The 21757-nt window shown below is 38.0% G+C and overlaps 1 protein-coding gene across 1 annotated transcript; it reads left to right on the forward strand.

Moving 5' to 3' along the window:
* Nucleotides 1-2183: 2183 nt before the first annotated feature.
* On the forward strand, nt 2184-2882 carry LOC140451028 (uncharacterized). The gene has a single exon (XM_072544741.1). The coding sequence runs from the start codon at nt 2184-2186 to the stop codon at nt 2880-2882; it is 699 nt and encodes a 232-aa protein (XP_072400842.1).
* Nucleotides 2883-21757: the final 18875 nt, after the last annotated feature.

Here is a 21757-nt window from a genome sequence, read left to right on the forward strand (position 1 = left end):
AAAAAGGACGCGTGGAAAAAAGGACGCATATTATTAATGAATTACTATAAATAGTTTATTTTAATTGACATTAGCCATTACCCCCTTTTTATCCCCATATGTTATTACAGAAAATGATTCTACCTAACCTAAAATCGGTTACGGTAAGAGTAAAAAGTGAAAAATAATTATATGAAAAAAACTTGCCCTCACATTTTATCGAGGCTTAGGACTTCTGCGGACAGCTTCTGCTGCCAGTCCTAAGCCTGAATAAGGTGTGAAGGCAAGTTTTTTTCATATAAATATTTTTCACTTTTTACTTTTACCGTAACCGATTTTAGGTTAGGTAGAATCATTTTCTGTAATTATATATAGGGGATAAACGAGGGTAATTGCTACTGTCAATTAAAATAAACTATTTATAGTATTTCATTAATAATATGCGTCTTTTTTCCAGGCGTCCTTTTTTCCACGCGTCCTTTTTTCACGCGTCCTTTTTTATGCATCCTTTTTTCCGCGTCCTTTTGTCGGTATACCCTCGAATGCATTGACACCAATGAAAAACTAATAACCGATCTATCGCAGTTATGCAACGATTACCCGAACACTCAAAAAACTATTAAAGAGGTAGTAGCTAAATTAAAAAGGAACATACCAATACCAAGGAAGGAATTCATAGCTAATTGGTTTGAAAACGTAAAGTATGATCCGATAGAAAAAACGATGGCAAACGCGGATATACAAACAGAGCCGCAACTAAGCAGCAAGGTATCGGGTAGCACACATTCTACCCAAACTGACCCCTGGTATGGGGCAGGGAGACCAAAGCCAGTGGTCACCGTGGACCATATTAAAGATCTAGAATCCCTAAAGAAGAACATGAAACTTGCCTGGTCGGAGGAGGCGTACAAAAGAACATCCATTGAAGTAGGAAACCCTTTGGCTGCGCCTGACGACGTAGTCAAAGTGGTCCTAATAGAACCAAAATACCCGGATATGAATAACTATATCCAGAGACTATACCGAGAAAAATATCCCGAGATAAGGGAATTAGACGGAGAACTCGAAGTGCTCGAACAAAACACTTCGATAAGGTCAAAGGCGGGTCCGGGAATTACGAAAAAAATAATTAAAGCAAAGTTCACCGAAAATCTCGAGGGACTGTGGAGTACCCTATCAGCAATAAAACATGAGGTCGAAAACGATCAAAAAATCGCGATACACCACGTAAACTTCCTGCATGCTGAAGATATGAGAAAAATGACGGAAGTCATCTTTGCAGACACGACCAAAACAATTAAGATTTTCACTACAAAAGCGAAAAAAGAAAAAACAACATATGGAATGGTAGTGTCAAAAAAAGGCACATATTATAATGGAATTTTGAATACGGTTAAAGAGGCCGTAAAAGGCAACAGTGCAACCGAAGCGATACGGGGACTCAGAAGCACTAAAGATGGTAAACTCCTTATCACTCTTGAAAAAAACAGTGAAGCTATCAATAATATCAAGTCAGCTCTTGCTTCGGCGGACAAGATATACGGCGTGATGATAACAAAAATCTAGTTCTCCATCTCAGGGGCATGACTCTGGGGACAGGAGAAAAGGAAATTACTGAAGCATTCACAACATAAATATGCAAATGGGAACCATTTTATGAAGTGGTAAACATCCGCCCGATGCGCGGAGACATGTTGGCGACAACAATAGTTGTGCCAGCCCATGCGGGGGAAAAGCTTCTCGACAAAGGCTTCCTCCGTGTAGGTCTTGTAAGATGTCGGGTGGAGAAAAGGCATAAAATAAAATAAGAAAATGTACAAAATGCTGGTCCTTCGACCATAATGTAAATAACTGTGAGAGCCCAGACAGGAGGATCTTGTGCTTTAGGTGCGGCACAGAAGGGCACGCAAGGGAAAAATGCAAAAAGGAAGAAAACTGTATTTTATGTAGCGAAGCACATAGACTTGGAAGCATGAGCTGTCATGCTTTCAAGTCTGCACTGGCAAAGGCCAAACTCTTGGAAAGAATGACAAAAGTACAAACAACTTACGAGCCGGAGCAAGATATGGAACGAGCTACCACCTCTTCAATTATGTATGCTGAAGGAGAGGACCTACCAGGAAGTTCCGTCCTAGCAGGACTCATATCCCCATAAAAACTCTCATCCTAGTGACCTAATAAAGCTAGTGGTATAGATTTTTACAATGACTTCGACTGGGAAAAAAAGGCTTACCATTCTGCAAGTAAACGTCGGCAGGGCGAAGACAGCGCACGACCTATTACTAGCGAAAGCTCTAGCACTAAACGCAGATTTGATAATAGTCCCAGAACCAAATAAAAATATCGTGAAAAAGAACGGCTGGATAACAGATACAAGATCGGATGTCGCAATATACATAAATAATAAAAACATGCACATTAATAAAGTTAAACGACGAGAAGGTTATCTAAAAATAAATATAGATAATCTAGCAATCATCGCTTGCTACATCTCATCTAATATAAACATAGAACACTACGAAAGGCAAGTAGAAAACATCATCGATATGTCCCAAAACGAGAGAGACTTTATAGTCGCTGGGGACGTAAACGCCAAGTCCATCCTCTGGGGGTCCCCACACAACGATAGAAGAGGTGAAATATGGAATGAGTGGATATCTTCGGCGGACATCGTAGTGTTGAATAACGGAGAACCCACTTTTGTGAGGGGTGAGAGCAAAAGTCACATAGATGTTACCCTAGCAAGCAAAAACGTCGCCAAAAAGATCTCGGGGTGGGATGTGCTGGGTGAAAATCTTTTCACCCACCACAGATACATCTTCTATGAGATTGGCGTCAAGGTCACACACAAAGGAAGACAGAAAAATGAATTCAACAAAGAAAAATTTAAAAGAAATAAGTAACCTACAAGAAGAGACTACCAATTTCTCCGACTTAAAAAAATTACTCAAGCATATAAAAGCAGCAACAAAAGCAAATACACCAACTACACAGTACCGTACTGGTGGAATGAAGAAATACAGAATAAGAGAGCAGAATGCATAAGAATGAGGCGAATGGCACAAAGGAATAGAACCGACCTAGAATATCAAGAAATATACAAGCGCGCAAAAAAGGGCTTAAACAAAGAGATCAAGAGATCAAAGCGTACATGCTGGCAGAACATGTGCGCTGCGCTTGAGGATGACATATGGGGTGAAGCTTACCAAATTGCCACGAAGACCTTAAGGTTCGAGTCACCATATACCCCCTGTGCTAAAAAAACACGGGAAATAGTGAATACCCTATTTCCCAGCAAACCCGAGAATAATTTTATTCGTAGTTTCGACGAAGAAACACCTAATGATTTCACCATACAAGAAATAAGACAAGCTGCAGATAGAATAAAAATAGGTAAATCCCCAGGACCAGAAGGTGTTACATGGGAAGCCATCAAATTATTAATAAAGGAAAAACCAGAAATGGTCAGAAAAGTTTTTAATGAGCTCCTAAAAAACAAGAATTCCCTGATGAAGCAAAAATATCTAAACTAATATTAATACTAAAACCCGGTAAAAATCCGGACGAAGCCAGCTCATACAGGCCAATGTGCCTAATAGGCTGCATAGGGAAATTTTACGAAACACTTATTAAAAACCGATTAGAAGATGAACTCCGAACAAAAGGATTAATCTCTGAAAGGCAGTACGGATTCACAAAAGAGACATCGACGATAGAAGCGGTCAAAGTTATATCCGAAAAAGTAAAAGAGACAAGGAAAAGATGGGCAGTACTTGTAATGTTCTATGTTAAAAACGCTTTTAACTCTGCCAACTGGAGAAACATCGTAACAAAGTTAGAAACAGCCGGAATATCAGAATACCTGTTAAACATAATAAAGAGCTACCTGACAAATAGGAATATAACAGTGACAAAAAAACAATGAGGTAAAGCTCTCCGCAGGTGTACCGCAAGGATCTGTACTGGGACCCATACTCTGGAATGTCCTATATAATGGGGTTCTAGAGATAAATTACGGCAGAGACAACCTAGCTATCGCATACGCTGACGATCTAGCGATACTCGTGAAAGAAGTTATAAACTACACAATGATAAATGAAGTAAATAGGTGCTGCCAAAAGGTCATCAGTTGGATGACAAGAAACGATCTAGAAGTTGCGACACACAAAACTGAGATTATTGTATTAAAGGGTCAAAGAGAAAGAGACAACATAAATTTTCACATTGGCAGTACAAATATAACGCCTAAAAACTATGTTAAATATCTGGGCATACACCTAGATACAGGTTTGAGATACACAAAACATATAACACAAGTAGTCCAGAAGGCGGAAGCTAGAATTGCAGCCTTAACAAGAATCATGTCAAATATAGGAGGACCAAGTTACTACAAGAGAAAAATGTACCTACAAGTTATCCACTCAACATTACTATACGGGGCCCCCATATGATACAATGTTCTACAGATGGCAAAATATAGAGAAATCCTAACGAGGGCTCAAAGAAAGCCCCTTCTGAAAGTAATAAGTGCGTACCGGACTACCTCGACGATTGTCCTTCAATTAATTGCAGATACGCTCCCTATACACCTTCTAGCAAGAGAGGAAAATACTTCACGAAAACAATAACGGAATGCTAGAACAAACAAGACATGAAGTTAGAGACCAAATGATTCAAGAATGGCAACTTGAATGGGAGTCACAAATAAATAAGGCACAATGGACAAGAACGCTCATCCCGATGTGGGAGCGTGGCTTAGTTGTAGGTTTAAACGAACTAACTATTACTTAACTCAAATGCTATAAAAAAAACAGATGACGACATCTGCATAGAATGCGGAGTTGAGGACAGCGCAAGAAACTGCATTTTCGAATGCAACACATTCATACGGGATAGAATAAAAATTCAAAAGTCTTGGTATCGATCCACTAACCCCAGAAAATATACTAAATGCTGCGATGGAAAATAATACTAACTTCTTTATCTGTGTAAACTCAATATATATATTTACACAACTTTATTTACACACTCAATCTTACACCAGATAGGTTTATAAATGAATGAAACTGTTTTTTCATACAGACACATGAGGCATCCCGATGTTACATTCGCTGAGAAGGGATCGTCCCGGGATGTCTCATGAGAAGGAGGTAGGCGGCTGGTTATGGATGCATGCGTGGGCACGAAACCCTACGGGGTGAATGCGTGCGGGTGTGCTCTCCCCAGTCGAATCCAACAATACCATCAGGGTTTCCCCCCCCCCCCTGGTAGTAGTGTCTTCGGAAGATTTCCACCTCCTAAAAAAAAACTGAGATTATTTTGGAATTAAGAACATTTAATCTTCAAGAACGCATGGGCCGTATTTTTGTATTGCCAGGATACTGATAAATTTCAAACAGAAGTAACTGATTTTTACCGACGATGCATTTCATACATTGAATTGTGGGAAGACAGTTCCGGAAGAGCTGACATTTTCGAATGGATTGGACTGAATCACGTATTGAAATGGGACGAAATCGAAGGATCTGCTGAAATTATAAACAAAATACACGGTTCGGACGATCGACAAAGTATTAATACTGACAACCCTTTTGACGAGCTGTCACTTACGAAAGTTTTTATAGCATTAAAGAATGATGAATGGAATTCCACAACGATAAAAATTGATTAAGTCTTCTTTCAGACGGACATTTTGTCGTAGTCGATAAATAGTAGTACGACAACGATATCGTGTATAGCAGTTAACTCATTGATTAAATGTAAACTTTCACACGACGCGATTTAAAATCGTAGTCGTACACGACTGTCGTAGTACCCCGGCGGGATCACTACGACGACACGATATCGTGGTCGTGAACGACTGCAGTGGTATAAGCAAGTCCATTCTAGTTTTCACACTTGTCGTGCGTAGGCGAAAAAATCGTGATTATTCTAAACAGTGGTAGTGAATTTAGATTTAAAAATATTTGTAAAATATTTAAATTTAAAAAAAAAAATGGATATCGAAATTGATAACGAGCTTCTTATCAATCTTGTTGAACCGCGGCCGGTGTTATGGGATAAAACTTTAGAACAGTATAAAAACCGAAATAAGAACATGGATTTGATGATATGTCAGAAAAAGAACAAAATGAAATTGGTAAGTAAAAATATTTCGCTTTATTTATTACATTATAATGACTTAGCTTAGTAAACTTTATTTTTAACTGTCGACTCGGTCAAAAAATAGTCTGCGAAATGGTTTCTAATTTCATTTGCTGTTAATCCTCCACGTACTGAATGACTATTAGAAACATCCCCAATACTTTCACCTATTGTCAAACTGTCTGTTGGATTGTATCTATCTCTATCACGTACGTAGTTATGAAGAACACAACATGCTTGAACTAAATCCACAGCAAAACTCTGCGACACATTAAAAGGACGGTGAAAAATTCTCCATTTATTTGAAAGAATACCGAATGCACATTCCACGTACCTTCTGGCTCTAGTTAAACGGTAATTAAAAACTTTTTTTTGACCTCCAAATGGACGAATTAAATTATCATCCAACGCAAAAGCTTCATCCCCTACAATTACATACGGTAAGTTTGATGCAAATACTTCCAGTGGTTCTAAAGGGGGAATAGATAATTCATTATCTTTTAGTAGTCTCCAAAATGTTGTATTTTTAAACACAGTCAAATCACAATCTTTTCCATACGACCCAATATCAACGTAAGTAAATTTGTAATCTGAATCTACTACCGCCATTAAAATAACAGAGTAATAATGTTTATAATTAAAGTACATGGACCCAGTATGGGCTGGTTTATTCATCCGTATATGTTTCCCATCTACAGCTCCTAACAATGCGGAAAATTAGACCGTTCCTCAAACATTTGCAATGGCTTTCCATTTTTCAGTTGAGAGTTTAGGTAAACAATCATTGTGCATAACATTCCATATAACCTTTGAGACCTATTGAACAATGCCACTATTGGTCGAAATTCCTATTTTGTATCTGTGATGGAGGTCGGTAAATGAACATCCATTAGCAAAGTACCTAAAAAAATATATTTTAAGTGATACCTACCTAATAATGTTTTTCTTTTATTTACAGGTCAACTACTTGCAAAGAGATGGACAAATATAAAGGACAGTTTCCTAAGATGGCTTAGAAAATATGACACAATGCGTTCAGGTGCTGCTGCTAATAGCTTGAAGAAATATATTTATTACGACCAATTATTATTTAAAAAAAAAACTAGCCATCCAAATAAAACAGAAAATAGTTTAGGTGACACTATCAACGAAGAACAAGTGTATGTTGACAATAATACAACACCAACAACCAAAAAACGTAAACTTGAAGAGCCACAAATACAATCGGGTTCCAAAAAAAGGATGAATGTAGTTGAAGAACGAATGATTGCAGCACTGGAAACACCTCCACCACCAGCACATCAAACTTTTACAGATCGACATATATGGCATTTTCGCTGGAATAGTACCTTCTTTAAACAATTTTAACGACGATCAAATTTGTGAATTCCAAATTGGAGTACTACAATTAATTCAGTCTCTAAAGCGAAACGATTTTTCAAATTCAGCAAATCGAACGCATGCAGGTAATCCCAACTTTTATTTAGGACAAGCGGCAATTCCCACACAATCTAGAGTGACACACTACTTGCCTTATGAATACACAGCAATGCAAATATCGCCAATACCATCAATACTGTCAGTACCATTAGATTCTCATGGAACAACATTTTTTTTTCCTAAGTTAATGGCACTGGCAAAGCCAAAAGGCCAGTCATGATGGAACATTCAACTTTCGTAATGAAAAAGGATCTTCGCAAAGCACTTATACCCTTTTGTTACCTTCAGAACACGCTTCAGGAAAAAAAAAGCGATGCCGCTGAATTAACAGAAGAAACAAATGTATTTTCCCCATCGTATTCAACCGTCTCATCTGACGGCTCACAAAGTATTAATTTGTTTGCTTAATGATAGGTACATACCGAAATTGCATTATGTATTTCTAGTTTACATTTTTTTGTTGTTTTTTTCGTACAAAATAAAATAATATGCATTTATTAGAATGATATTACTTACCTTAGAGTAACTGCGAGCATCTCGATTGGTGTTATGCAATTTCGCATATCGGTGTCCTGTTTCTGTAAATCACCCTGTATCTTCATACTTAATTCATCGAAACTCGCAACAGACATTCGAAAGTAATTAAAAAATTTTTATGTTGTCTTCTCGCAGATCCTGAAATAATGTGACAAATTCGCCCACTAAATACGTATTTTCAAGAAGCGGATGAGTCCAATATTTTCTTATTTTTAAAGATTTTCGGCGACAATGCCATAATGCCAACACTATTAACCGCTTTCTTTTTCTTTTATCCATAATACAAGACAACAGTTCACAGCACGACTACGGCAGAAATTGAAAGCAACCAAACTTTTTTTCACGACACGACACTGCACAACAACGACAAAATGTCGTCCGTCTGAAAGAAGTCTATGTTGACAAATGGGTTCTACTATTTAAACATTTTCATGAACAACACATCGATACATCCAACCTGATAAAAATGGTGCAATATGATTGAATGAATCATCATTGAATGATGATGAAACATATTTGGTCAGACGATAGAAGCCGTATATTAGAGTCTACCGTACAAGCATTACTATACTGTAAATTAAACTTTAATATGACATGTAACGATTTTTACGAAAAAATAATAAAAAAATAACATTTTATTAGAAAAAGTACATACAAGCGAGAAGTATGAATGGTACAAAAAATAGGTATTTTATTAGTAAAAATTTTTGGCAGCAGCCTAATCGTTTTTTTTTTTTTAAACTTTACCCTATCCACCATTTACTGTCCCGGTTAAGAGTTTCATAATTATGGTAAGCCTATCTATAGAAGATTCACTTATAGAGGACAATAAAGAACATGCCCAAATAATAGAAGCATTCGAGATTTCTTGATTTGGACTAAAACACCAGAAAGAAAAGAAAAAAGAATACCGTTTGTTTTAACTAGTTCAGTATGGAAAAAAATTCAGATGGAGGAATTGGCGATTAAAAAACATAAACAGGAAAGAAAAGAAGCATGTAAAATAGAAAGATTATCCAAGCAAAAAGAAAAAGCTACAAAAAAAATTGGAGAAAAATATAAAAACAAAAGCAAGAAAACGATAAAGTGAAATAAAACAAAAATGAAACTCAATCTAAAAGACTCAAAAAACACGATAATGCAGTAGGGACAAGCGGATTAACAAATAATACAAAAATACCTTAACGTCACATAAGAAGAGTTTACAGCAGTTCTGAAAGTGATAATGAACCTCAACAGAATGACTTTCCTTATAATCCAATAGCTGTCAAAAACTGTGTTTCATTTTCATAGCAAAGGTATCCGATGCTACCATTGCAGCCGACCATATAATTTATGCATTTTAAAAATTGCACAGTGTTAAATCACATACGACGCAAAATCTACGTACCTTTAGCCGTCGACTGAATCAAGTCAAGTGTAAAACCAGCTAGTGGGCGGGGCCTACATAATAGCTGGTAGTCTTGGCGCTGCTCAGTCGACGCAATCAAGAATTTTGCGCGAAATCTACCACGCGTGGATTTATAATCAGCTCAACCGAGCTTGTTTTGACTGGGCGTAAGCCCTCGTGAAACTTGATAGCGCGTCGGGAGACACTGCTAGGCCCTGCAACGGATAACCAGAAACAGATACCGAGCTATCAAGTCGAAAACGCAAGAGGAAACCTCTCATAGCACAAAGAGAGTGAACTACCGAGAAGGGCCTGGGGAGACACCCAGAGGATTATTGGCAGGGGCCAATAAACCGAAAAAAAAAGAAAAAACAAAGTTTTTTAAGTCGTAAATCCAAAAATGTCTTCCGACCGCACTTTGCTGTCACACAGCAGTCAGGCAATCGATCTCGATAGTCATTCCGAATTCCCACCCATATCTCCCGCTAGTTCTCTAGCATCCTTCTCTCCTACCCACAATCCCACAAAACCCCCCAAAAAAACACAAAATCACCTCCGAAACCAACGAATGGCCCTGCTTGACCAAAAACACCGGTACAAAGCACGCAAATCCAGGCTAATGTGCTGAATACCTCCTCCGCTAACTCACTTGTGAAGAAAATCTTCACTTATAGAATCGAAAACATCTCAGAAGACCTGAATTCTCAGGCAATACTATTCAGAGTTTTGCATTCAAATGGGCTACTCCAAAACTACGACTCGTTCGTAGTAAAGCCCCACCTAAAAACAGCCTTCCTAAACAACAACGTAACACTAAACACTAGCGAGTTACAGACTAAAATTCGTAGCGTTACTGGCAGAGACCTCGCGGTTTCGTCCTCTGTCATACGCAACAAAAATAATAGAAAATTCCCTCAACCGTCCACTCAGACTAACTTCCATTTAGTCATACGAGGGGTGGGCAAAAACTTATCGAACCAAGAGATCGAAGAACAATTAACGATCTCAGGGTTCCCTTTCAGAAAAGTAGCGAGAATAATTTCCAAAGCAAGTAACACTCCTACTTCCCTCGTCAGAGTCTTCACAGACTCACAAAACCACTACGCTGAGGCTCTCCGTGACAGAACCCGTATCAACGGTGAATGTCTGACCTGCGAGATGCCACTATCAGCCACGGCTGCCCCAATACGACCCAAATATTGCACAAAGTGCAGCTCTAGTGGTCATCTCGCCGCTTCTTACCAAGCGAGAGCACCACGATGCCCCAACTGTGGACAGGAGCACAGTTCAAACAACTGTCCAACCTCCCAAAATCCAAAGTGCCCTAATTGCGGAGGCGATCATCCGGCACATTCAGCCCGTTGTCCGGCTAGACGGGCCATTCCGGAAAGGCCGGAACAAATCCAACAAATATATCCTTATAGACAAAATCCACCATACCCACTAACACAAGATATGCAGTACATCCTGTACTACAATAACTTGTTACTAATGAACTTGTTCCCGACACAAAGGGCCAACATAATGCAGGCCTCGAACAACATAGTACAGGCGTTGTTCGGGCATGTAGTTGACCCCCTGCAGCACGGGAATAATGTTACATTTAGATTTGTTCCTGTATTTTAAAAATTGTATTAGTTTATTAATAACAGTGTAATAGGGACTGTCAACTGCCAGGGTGCCAGTAGAAAACACCACCTAATAAAAAATATTCTCCATACACATAATATACAAATCCTATCCTTAACTGACACCCTTTTAAACCACACTCCTCTTTCACACATTACAATTTCTTCCACCGCCCGAAAGATCTAGTATCTAGAGGGAATTACATCCTAGTAAAAAACAACATCCCATGCACTCCTCACACAATCCCTCAAAATTCCAATCTTCCAGATACTAACTTCCTGGCGGTTGATATTCACCTAAATAATAATGAAACTATAACGATAATCTCGTACTACAGACACCCTCTAATGCCGCTATCAGATGAGCTTTTCGAGTACTTTTCTACACTCGACAAAGCCATCCTTCTAGGCGACCTCAACCTAGACATATTCAATTCGGAGACACTTCTAATAATCAGGACGGGATACACCTGACTGAACTACTAATAGAACTCCCAATAATTAGAATTGAAAATTCTAACCCTACCTTCTTTAACTACAATGGAATGTCCATCATCGATCATATAATATGTACAGAAAACATAATAGGAAGATTCGATGATGAATGCTTCATTGGACTCAATAACGTCAGATCATCTACCGTTACTGGTAAACACAAATCTGACGACCCCTCAAATAAACACTCCTATAAAAAGACGAGATTATCGTAAAGCCAATTGGGACCTCTTTAAAGAAATAATAAACAACAACCTACCCGAGTTAGGCAACATTACGAATATTAATCAAATTGACACAGCTATTACTCAAGTCGATAGTCGATTGATATTCACCTAAATAATAATGAAACTATAACGATAATCTCGTACTACAGACACCCTCTAATGCCGCTATCAGATGAGCTTTTCGAGTACTTTTCTACACTCGACAAAGCCATCCTTCTAGGCGACCTCAACCTAGACATATTCAATTCGGAGACACTTCTAATAATCAGGACGGGATACACCTGACTGAACTACTAATAGAACTCCCAATAATTAGAATTGAAAATTCTAACCCTACCTTCTTTAACTACAATGGAATGTCCATCATCGATCATATAATATGTACAGAAAACATAGTAGGAAGATTCGATGATGAATGCTTCATTGGACTCAATAACGTCAGATCATCTACCTTTACTGGTAAACACAAATCTGACGACCCCTCAAATAAACACTCCTATAAAAAGACGAGATTATCGTAAAGCCAATTGGGACCTCTTTAAAGAAATAATAAACAACAACCTACCCGAGTTAGGCAACATTACGAATATTAATCAAATTGACACAGCTATTACTCAAGTCGATAGTCTCATCGAGGCTATCGAAATAGCAATTCCATTAACGACGTACAAAATATATTCTCCGGCCCTGCCCGCACGTATCGTGGCAAAAATTAAATAAAAACGCCGACTTCTGAGGGAATATAAAAGGTACAGAGACCCAGTAACAAAGACAGAATATAACAGGCTGTCTGCTAGTGTGAGACTCGAGGTTAATGCGATCAAAAACTAGAAATGGAGGCGCATAACCGCGAGTCTCGACTATAGAGACGGCTCAAAATTCTGGAATTTGTTCAAAGTCCTAACTAAACAAAAATCAATCCCAAAATCTCACTTAAAAATTGGGAATCAAATAATTTCCACACCACTAGAAAAAGCGGAAGCATTTAAAAATGTTTTCCATGAAACATTCCGTTCTCCTGAAAACCCTAATTTCAGCGAAAACTTCAAAAACCAAACCGTTCGACAAGTCCGTGAAATACTCAACACTCAATCCGTCCCGAGGACATCATTAATAATCCGATGATGGCCCTCGTGGACGAAGAAACAATAAAGGAGCTATTCGTCAGCAAAAACACATCTCCAGTCCCAAATAGCATCCATAATAAGTGCTTAAAACAACTTCCTATTCTTAAAGATGAACCCACTTTTGGGTCACTCACAAATGACACGGTCCAAACCCGGAAGACGAATAAACTATAATTCCTATTCTTACTCTACAGAGTATTTTCACACTAATCACAATAATGATCCCTAAACCAGGCAAAGCCCGTACAAATCCTGAATCTGAGTAAGATATTCGACCGCATCCTTAAAAAGAGGCTCGTTGACTTCCTAGAGAACAGTAACATCATCCCAGAATTTCAATTCGGATTCAGGCCGGGCCACTCCACTCAAAATGCATAACAGAAATAGTCACACATATCACAAAGCATTAATGTTAACAGAAATATCGTAGTAGGCACCTTTCTAGACATCCAAAAAGCTTTCGATTAGGTCTGGCATGCAGGCATGATCAGAAAGCTTCATTCAATTGGATTGCCACATCCGTTTATAATATTAATACATCCCTATCTCACAAATAGAACGGTTAGAGAACGAAGCAGGAGTACCCCAGGGGTCCGTATTGGCTCCCATTTTATATAACATATACACACACGATGTACTGCATTATCACAGAGATTCACTAAAAATCCTCCTATATGCAGACGACACGGCTCTTCTATCGATCGGCAGGGAAGATACGGTATTCAATAGGACCCAACAACAACTTAACAGTATAGCAAGATGGTGTGCAAAATGGCGTATTACACTAAATGCTGGAAAAACACAAAACATAGTGTTCAGACACCCAAACTACAGACCCATCAACCTATCGTCTTTATACCTAAACCAGACGAGACTCGAACTTAAACCTTCTGTTTCCTACTTGGGAGTTACTTTAACAAAAACTCTCACTTGTGACGCAGAAGTTGAAAGTATTCTGAAACAAGTAAGAAAACGAGCCTCGCTGGTGGGGGGTATAAACGGAAAATTTGGTGCCACAAATAAAAATACACTTTTGCACACCTATAAAACATTTATCAGGCCAATTATTGAGTATCGGGCTCCTTTGTTTATGTTGCTTAAACGTAGACAAAGGAACAAAATCCTAGCATGCGAGAGAAAGATCCTTCGTAAGATATGTAGGAAGATTAATCATTATTCCTCCGAACTAATATATGCAACAGCCAACAATATCCCGAAAATAACCTCCCGCATCCAATCCTTAGGCAAGAGATACATCTTGCGGACTATCGAGGGTCGCAATACCAGGGCCCAGAGAGTTCTCAAGACGCCCTGCCACCCCAGAGGGCACATAGTAGTCAGAAAACCCAAAAATAAAGTTCCCTACCCTCCGTCTATCCTACTAAATGCAGTAGGAGCAGATCTTCCCGACGACTATTATAATGTCCTCGACATAACTCCATATGAGTACCGCGTAATTAATTAAAAAGGACAGGGGAAGATGGGTGTTCTGTGGTTCCCAATCTCATTGCACAATGATACCTGATCTTAGGCGAGGTTGTAGCCACAGCTATCCTCCACGTTGGAAAAAATAAAGACTAAAAAAAGTCTGCTAAAGAATTGTTTAATAATTGAGTTGTGTGTGTTGGAAATGCCACCGAAACCGCCGAAGAATACGCCCACTACAGCACCGAAAACACCAAGCCGCTCCCCACCCTCGCCAATCATAGACAAGCTACGTAACTCATCCCCACCTGCCGACCGCTAACTCTAAAGCCGCGACAGCCAACCCCGTGAAAGCTATTGTTTGGTTAATTTGCATAATCCGACCGACAACGAATTACAGTGCAATACACTGCTTCAATCGTCGGCGGGGAGTGCACTTAACAACGGCGAATAGCCGAGAGGTTGACGACAGGTAATAGAGAACGAACACCAACCACCGGCGAATACTGAAAATTCCTAAAATCTACGCTCGCCTCGGGCGCGATCAGCCGATATTACAGTGCAATACAAAGGTATTGGAGTCGACAAAGAGCGCGGAGAATTAAGAATCAACAGTATCAAAGAAAATAAAAGGATTAAAAACGCAGAACTAATGATGAACATAGCAATACCAAATCTCAACCTGAAAAACCAATTCCTGTCACAGCATTAACGGTAAAATAAAAACCCAAAAACAAAACAAACAAAACCACTGCCCCAAAGAGGCAGGACCCTAAAGCGGGGCTCTCCGTAGCGAGAGCATTACGAATGCCATATAAAAATTAGTCCTTCTGTAGATAAGGATAAAATTTATTATTGTAAGGCTTGTGTTGTAAAAAAAAAAAATCTTTAAAAACAGGTGAACAGGCGGACAGGTGAACGCAGGTCGAGGCTCGACTACGCACGTTTGACAGGTCGCCGCCGAGGAGCTCTGCTCTGCCACTCACAAATCTCCCAGGTGGGTACGTGACGTAACCCGAAAAGGGCGTATCAGGGATGCAGCACGTTTAACCTCACCTGGTTCTGTGGAATGAGAGTAGAGTGGTCCCACGAGAGGCTCGTCTCGGATACTAGGAGTGTAGACCGGTGACCGTAACGCCGACACCTCGAGCGACGGCTCTCTACCTCTTCAGTCCTTCCCAATAGTCGCTTCTTACGACAGACAGGGAAAATCGCCTCGGCTGTAAGCTTGCCGCATACATTCGGTTTCCTGATTAGGTTTCCTTTTCAGGAATTCAGATTCGAAAAACTGAATGCTCCATTCTATTACAAAATCTACAAGGCGCACACGTCCTTACTATTTCCGAACGGAAAATAACCCGGCATTCGTTTCGGATTTAATTCCGTACGTTCGAGTAGTCAGAACGAAAAAAAAAAAAAATGAGTCACTCCGAATGCAGTTCTCTCGCATTTCGCATTGTTCGCCGCACACGAACGGATTTTTGTATTTAGAACCGCGCTAGCATTTAGTGACGTCTCATTAAAAAATGTGTGGCTAGGTAGCTATGTTAATAATCCTTTCATTGTTGAATATTAATGTGCGATTAAAGTTATTATTGTGTATTGATAATTCTTTCACTGTATTGACATGACAGTTCTCCAGGCTGTCATGAAGTACTCTGCAAAGATATCTCTTATAGTTCTGCTTCGGTTTGTAGATTATGGTCGAGAATTGAATGGCAAATCATCAAAGTAATGTGTCAATGTGTCTTTGAAATCATACCAACCCTGTCTGCGTACAAAATTATGCAATACAATGTCTTGGTCATATTAGTATGAAAAATTCTCCACTTGTTTGAAAGGATACCGAAAGCACATTCTACAATACGTCGAGATCAACTTAGTCGGTAATTAAAGATGCGACGTTGATTGTTGAGGTTACATCTTGGATATGGTTTCAAAAAATTATTATTCAGTGGAAAGCCTCATCACCTAGAAACACAAATGGTAGAGGTGGTCCAATATTTCCTGGCAAAGGTTTTGGTTCTGGCAAATTAAGGTGATTTTCTTGTAAATTTTTCCCAAAAACCCAATTATTAAAAATATTGCTGTCACTGTCTTTGCCATAAGCGCCAACATCTACTGCTATGAAGCGGCAGTCTGAATCTACTGCTACCATCAATACAATAGAGTAGTAATGTTTTTAATTATAAAAAGCCGACCCACAGTTGGGGAAGTTGGTATATTTCTTCTTCTTTTTCAAGTTCAGCTCCTATCGGAGATTGGAAATCATTCTGGCAATTATAATTTTGTTGGTTATGCGCCTGAATAGTTCAATTGAACTGCATCCAAACCATTCACGGAGATTGCGTAGCCACGAGATTTTACGTCTTCCTACGCTTCTTCTGCCTTTGATTTTACCCTGCATTATATTCCTTAGTAGTTCGTATTTTTCACCTCTCATGATGTGCCCCAAGTATTCCAATTTCCTTATTTTTATGGAATTTAAAACTTCGCATTGTTTTCCTAGTTGTTCGAGAACTTGTTCGTTTGTTTTGGGATCCATCCATGATATTCTCAAAATACGTAGGTAACACCACATTTCGAATGCTTCTAGGTTTTTAATGTTGGATTTTTTAAGTGTCCAAGCTTGAACCCCATACAAAAGGGTAGAGAAAATATAACATCGAAGCATTCTTATTCGGAGCGATATATTGATATCGCGATTACAAAAAAGTTTTCTCATTTTATTAAAAGTTGACCGTGCAATTTCAAAAGCGGCATCTTATTTCCTTTGTCTGATCAGTATCTTCTATGATCCATGCTCCAAGATATTTGTACGAAGATATTTGTTAAATTTCTGTCTTATCTAGTACTAGCTTAACTTTGATGTTTTGTGCTTTTGTAAATATCATGAATTTGGTTTTCTTCAAATTTATTTTTAGTCCATAATCGTTGCAATATATATTAAGTTGTTCAGCAAGGTGTTGCAGTTCTTCTCGCGTTCCTGCCAGAAGGACGGTGTTGTCAGGATATCTTTTGTTATTAAGTGGCTCACCGTTTATTATAAGGCCCTCACTGACTTCGGCAAGCGCTAATTCTGAGATGGCTTCACTGTATAAATTGAATAACAAGGGTGATAAAATACACCCTTATCGGACCCCACGGCGAATCTGGATATCCTCGGTTAGATCATTTTCAACTTTCACTTTTGCTGTTTGGTTCCAATAGAGGTTACATACGATACTAATGTCTACTGTCTATGTTTTTATTTAATAAAATTTATTTAAGCCGATTATGCTGCACTGTGTCAAATGCCTTCTCAAAATCAATGAAACAGGCATATAGTTCCTGAATTATATCTAAGCATCTCTGCGAAAGAACACTTACTGCAAACAGTTCATTTCGTGTTTCCAGTCCTTTCCTAAATCCTATTTGTGTATTACTTATGCCTTCATCTAATTTCTTATGTATTCTATTGTGAATTACTTTTAAAAACAATTTCAAGACATGACTCATTAAGGCTATGGTGCGATGTTCATTGCACTCCTGCATTTGGTATATTTATGAAAATTAAAAATATTCCTACTGGCAGTGCAGCTAAAAAGTCCAAAACATATGTTTATAGTGAATTCCTTTATTTTTTAACACCCGTATTTGCTAAAATAATTTCTGAAGGAAACTATTCAAAATTAAAAGATGGAAGATTCTGAATCTATTCAAACCCCCAATGAGGAACAAAATATTGAACCGGAAGCTATCAATCATATGGTGTCGCCAGAGCCAACTTTACCACTGGTTAATCAAAAAAGAAAGAAAGATGTTCCGACTCAGTTATTAAATTTAAACAAAAACAGAAACAAATTGCTGTTATTACTGACGAAGATGACGACACCAAATACCTACTGAGTTTCAGAACTTATATGAAAACAACGAATGCTCATCAAAAAATTGATTTTAAAGTGGGTATGCTAAATTTGGTCAAAACAATCACCATGAGAAATTATCCATCACCACCAGAGTCCACCACCATACATGCCCTATTATCGTCATCTTGACAATTCTCCAGGGTCATTACCAACGGATGGAAACAGTTTATCTCCATCACAGACTTTCAATCATCCTTACCAAATATACATGTTCCGAAAAATTCACGTATATACATTTACATGTCCATCTCCATCACCACCAACTTTTTCACTCACTCTCCCAGCAGCAAAATATCCCCAGTACGAATACCTCTAGAAAACCTATTATTATCTACTCAATTACTAACATGACACCTTCCCAATTAACTACCCAACACAGTCCGGGGCAAGATTATTCTGAGTTATCTATACCAGAGACTAGTGCTGAAGATAGTGAGGATGCACAGTTTATAGTACTCCAATCTGAAGGTTCACAAAAGAGTACAATTCAAGAATTTTTAACATTTAAGTAAATTAAAAGTGTATTGACTGTACAATATTTTGATTTTATTAAAATAAATAAATACATACTTTAATGTTATGGTCAACTTTTCTTCTGTATCCAAACACAATCTCATGCTAGTATTTTGCTGTGATATTTGATCTCTTATTCCGTTATGAACCGTTAATCCGTTATGAAGTTAATCAAAAAATTTTATTGACATTCTGTAATATTTGAAAAATTCTTCTGGGTGTGCTCGTAACTTTGCTCTTTTGAGATAGTATTGACTGTCCGTTAATCTCGGAGTGTTCAGCGGATGTACCCAGTAACGGCGTTTTCGCCTCTTCTTGTCTAGCGCCAGTAAAAGTGCAATAGCCATCAATTCATCGTCGTCGTCCATTTTGTGCTGTTACAGAATCATCTCTATTCGAGCTGACCGTGTAAACTCCTAATGCAAAAAGACGAACGGTTTGCGCTAGGACGCGGAATTACGGATCTGAATTCATGATAAGGAAACCTAATCAGGAAACCGAACGTATGCGGTAAGCCGTATTCTTATCTCCGCGAGTCGAACGGAAAGACAAAGCTTTCTAACCGACACGATTTGGTAAAACGAGTTATATATACCATTCGACTCGCCATAAAAATCCGCGTCGATTGGTCTGGGTCTCGTAGTGCTGCGTTGAGACTTGTCGCTTAGGAAATATGTGAATCTTAAGTATTGTCACATTTTTAAGTGACTAAGCAACAAAAAAATCCTCATTTTCTATATATCGGTTGGTTGGACAGTTTATAAAAAAACGAATAGTGATTTGTTCCTATCTTGAAATTATACTAATACATAAATTTACTGAACGTAAAACTATATTTTTGCTATCATAGTCGCGTACCGATTTTTATACAAACAGAAATATGATCTAAACATCCTTATACATTTGTTCCTAAAAATGGATTTGACATCATTTGTGCTTATACATTTTTGCTTGTTGCGAAATAGGTATAACAAAGAACTTAGATAATTTTACATAAAAAAACGATACCGACTTGATGTCACTTAGATAATTTTACCTGACTAATTAGTTTGGAACTAAATGTCGCTTAGACAGTTTTACTTGCCTTAATGTTGTACCAAACGTGTCGCTTAGATAATTTTATTTGAATTTCAAAACGAATAATGATGGCGCTTAGGAGGCGCAACCGTGTTTTGAATGTCGGTTAGGCATAACGTACTTTATACAGTCATTCGGGGTAACTTTGATCCACAGGGTCTAACTTTGCACCATTTACTTTTTTTGATATTAGTATACGTTTTAAGTAGTATTCTTACTGTTAAAACTGTTTAATTTGTATAAATTGCAATAGATGTATCTTTCATTGACATTTCCGTTTAGTTTGAAGGCGTCTGATATGTTGTATTGTGTCAACCTTGAGTTTTTTATACGGTCTGTAAAGTGCTATATTGTAAAAATAATTCAAAGTGATTACTTATAGCGATTCTGTCGAAAAAGTAACTATGCAGGGTATTTTAATTATTTTATTAATGATTTAGCATCACTTTCGGTACATCAGAGCCAAATTTCATTAAAATAACCCGGATTTGCAGCAAAAACTGGCCGGCCTGATAATTTATATGATTTCAGGTTATCTTTGCACAACATTAAACCTGGTTCAAAGTTACCCTGACGATTTAAAATTGCGGTAAAACTTATTTATTGAAGTTAATTTTGTAATTTTGTATTTCAGGATTTCCCGAAATGCCGAGAAAACAGATGAATCGCAAACTGCAGAAAGGCAACAAGTCCAATATGTACGAATTTTGTGTATTTTAATAAAATTGTTTCCAGTAGCAAAACGCAACGTTTTCTACAAAAAGGAAACACGTCCGCATATTAGTATTGGCATGGCAACGCTTTCAATATTCTATTTACTGCAGAAAAGAAACTAGTTCAGGACACGTTTTCTTTCTGCGGTAAACAGTTGCGGCGCTAGAGCTGCGTGGCAAATATTCGAACTATCCTCACAGCTGAGTTTAGTCAGACAATATTGTGCTGTATTTATTGATGATTGTTGTCGTCTTCACTGTGGTTAATAATTAGATTAAAATGAGTGGTTCAGATGAGGAATGGGGAATGGGAATAAACAAGAAAAGAAAAGGTGTTACGAATGATGACAAATATAAAAGGAATATAATAAAGAAGTCTAAAGTAGCTGGACAAGAACATGTAAACTGGGTTGGCAAAACTGTACCAGCTAAAAAACCAGGCTCAAATTTTTGCAGGTAAATATTGTTTTATTCATTGTTGTTAATTTGTACATTTTGGTTTAAATGCGATTTTACTGATACTTTAATCTTGTGTATATTTCGAAGTAATATTAGGCTACTAAAACCTAACCTCAAAGTCATTTACTTATCTCCAATATCTTTTTCTCTAAATTACTGTTACAATAAAGTCTTTTGTTGTTTCAGTTGCAAATCCAATTGCCTTGGAGTTTTCACTGAAAAAGATATGATTGAAATATTCGCCAAACTACATAACATGACAACCAAAACGGAACAGGACATTTACATCCAATCTGTTATGGAAGTTAGTCAGATTGCAAGGGAAAGACCCAGGTCTAGTTCGTCAACCGCGAAACCCAAGGCTTTCAGTGTGATTTATTATGTAGTACACAATGGAAAACGTACAAAAGTATGTAAAAATGGATTTATGAAAACCTATGGATACACTGCAAAGCAGTGTTACCGTTTGTCCCATCTATTGCAACTAAATGAAACACCAACTGACAACAGAGGAAAAAACGTTTCAGGAAATGCAATACCTGGGTCCGTACTATCTAAATTAAGGGCCCATGTAGAATCATTCCCCACCAAAGTACATCACTGTACAGGAAAAGAAAGAAAGTATTTTTCAGCTAATATGAATTTAAAAATCATGTACGACATGTTCATTAAAAAAGAACATAGTTTCCTTATTT

This window comes from Diabrotica undecimpunctata, chromosome 9, assembly GCF_040954645.1.
Source record: "Diabrotica undecimpunctata isolate CICGRU chromosome 9, icDiaUnde3, whole genome shotgun sequence".
Taxonomy (NCBI): Eukaryota; Metazoa; Arthropoda; class Insecta; order Coleoptera; family Chrysomelidae; genus Diabrotica; species Diabrotica undecimpunctata.

Excerpts from the sequence above, each read along its gene's own strand:
- LOC140451028 (XM_072544741.1), top strand. The coding sequence starts at position 2,184 with ATGACTTCGACTGGGAAAAAAAGGCTTACCATTCTGCAAGTAAACGTC.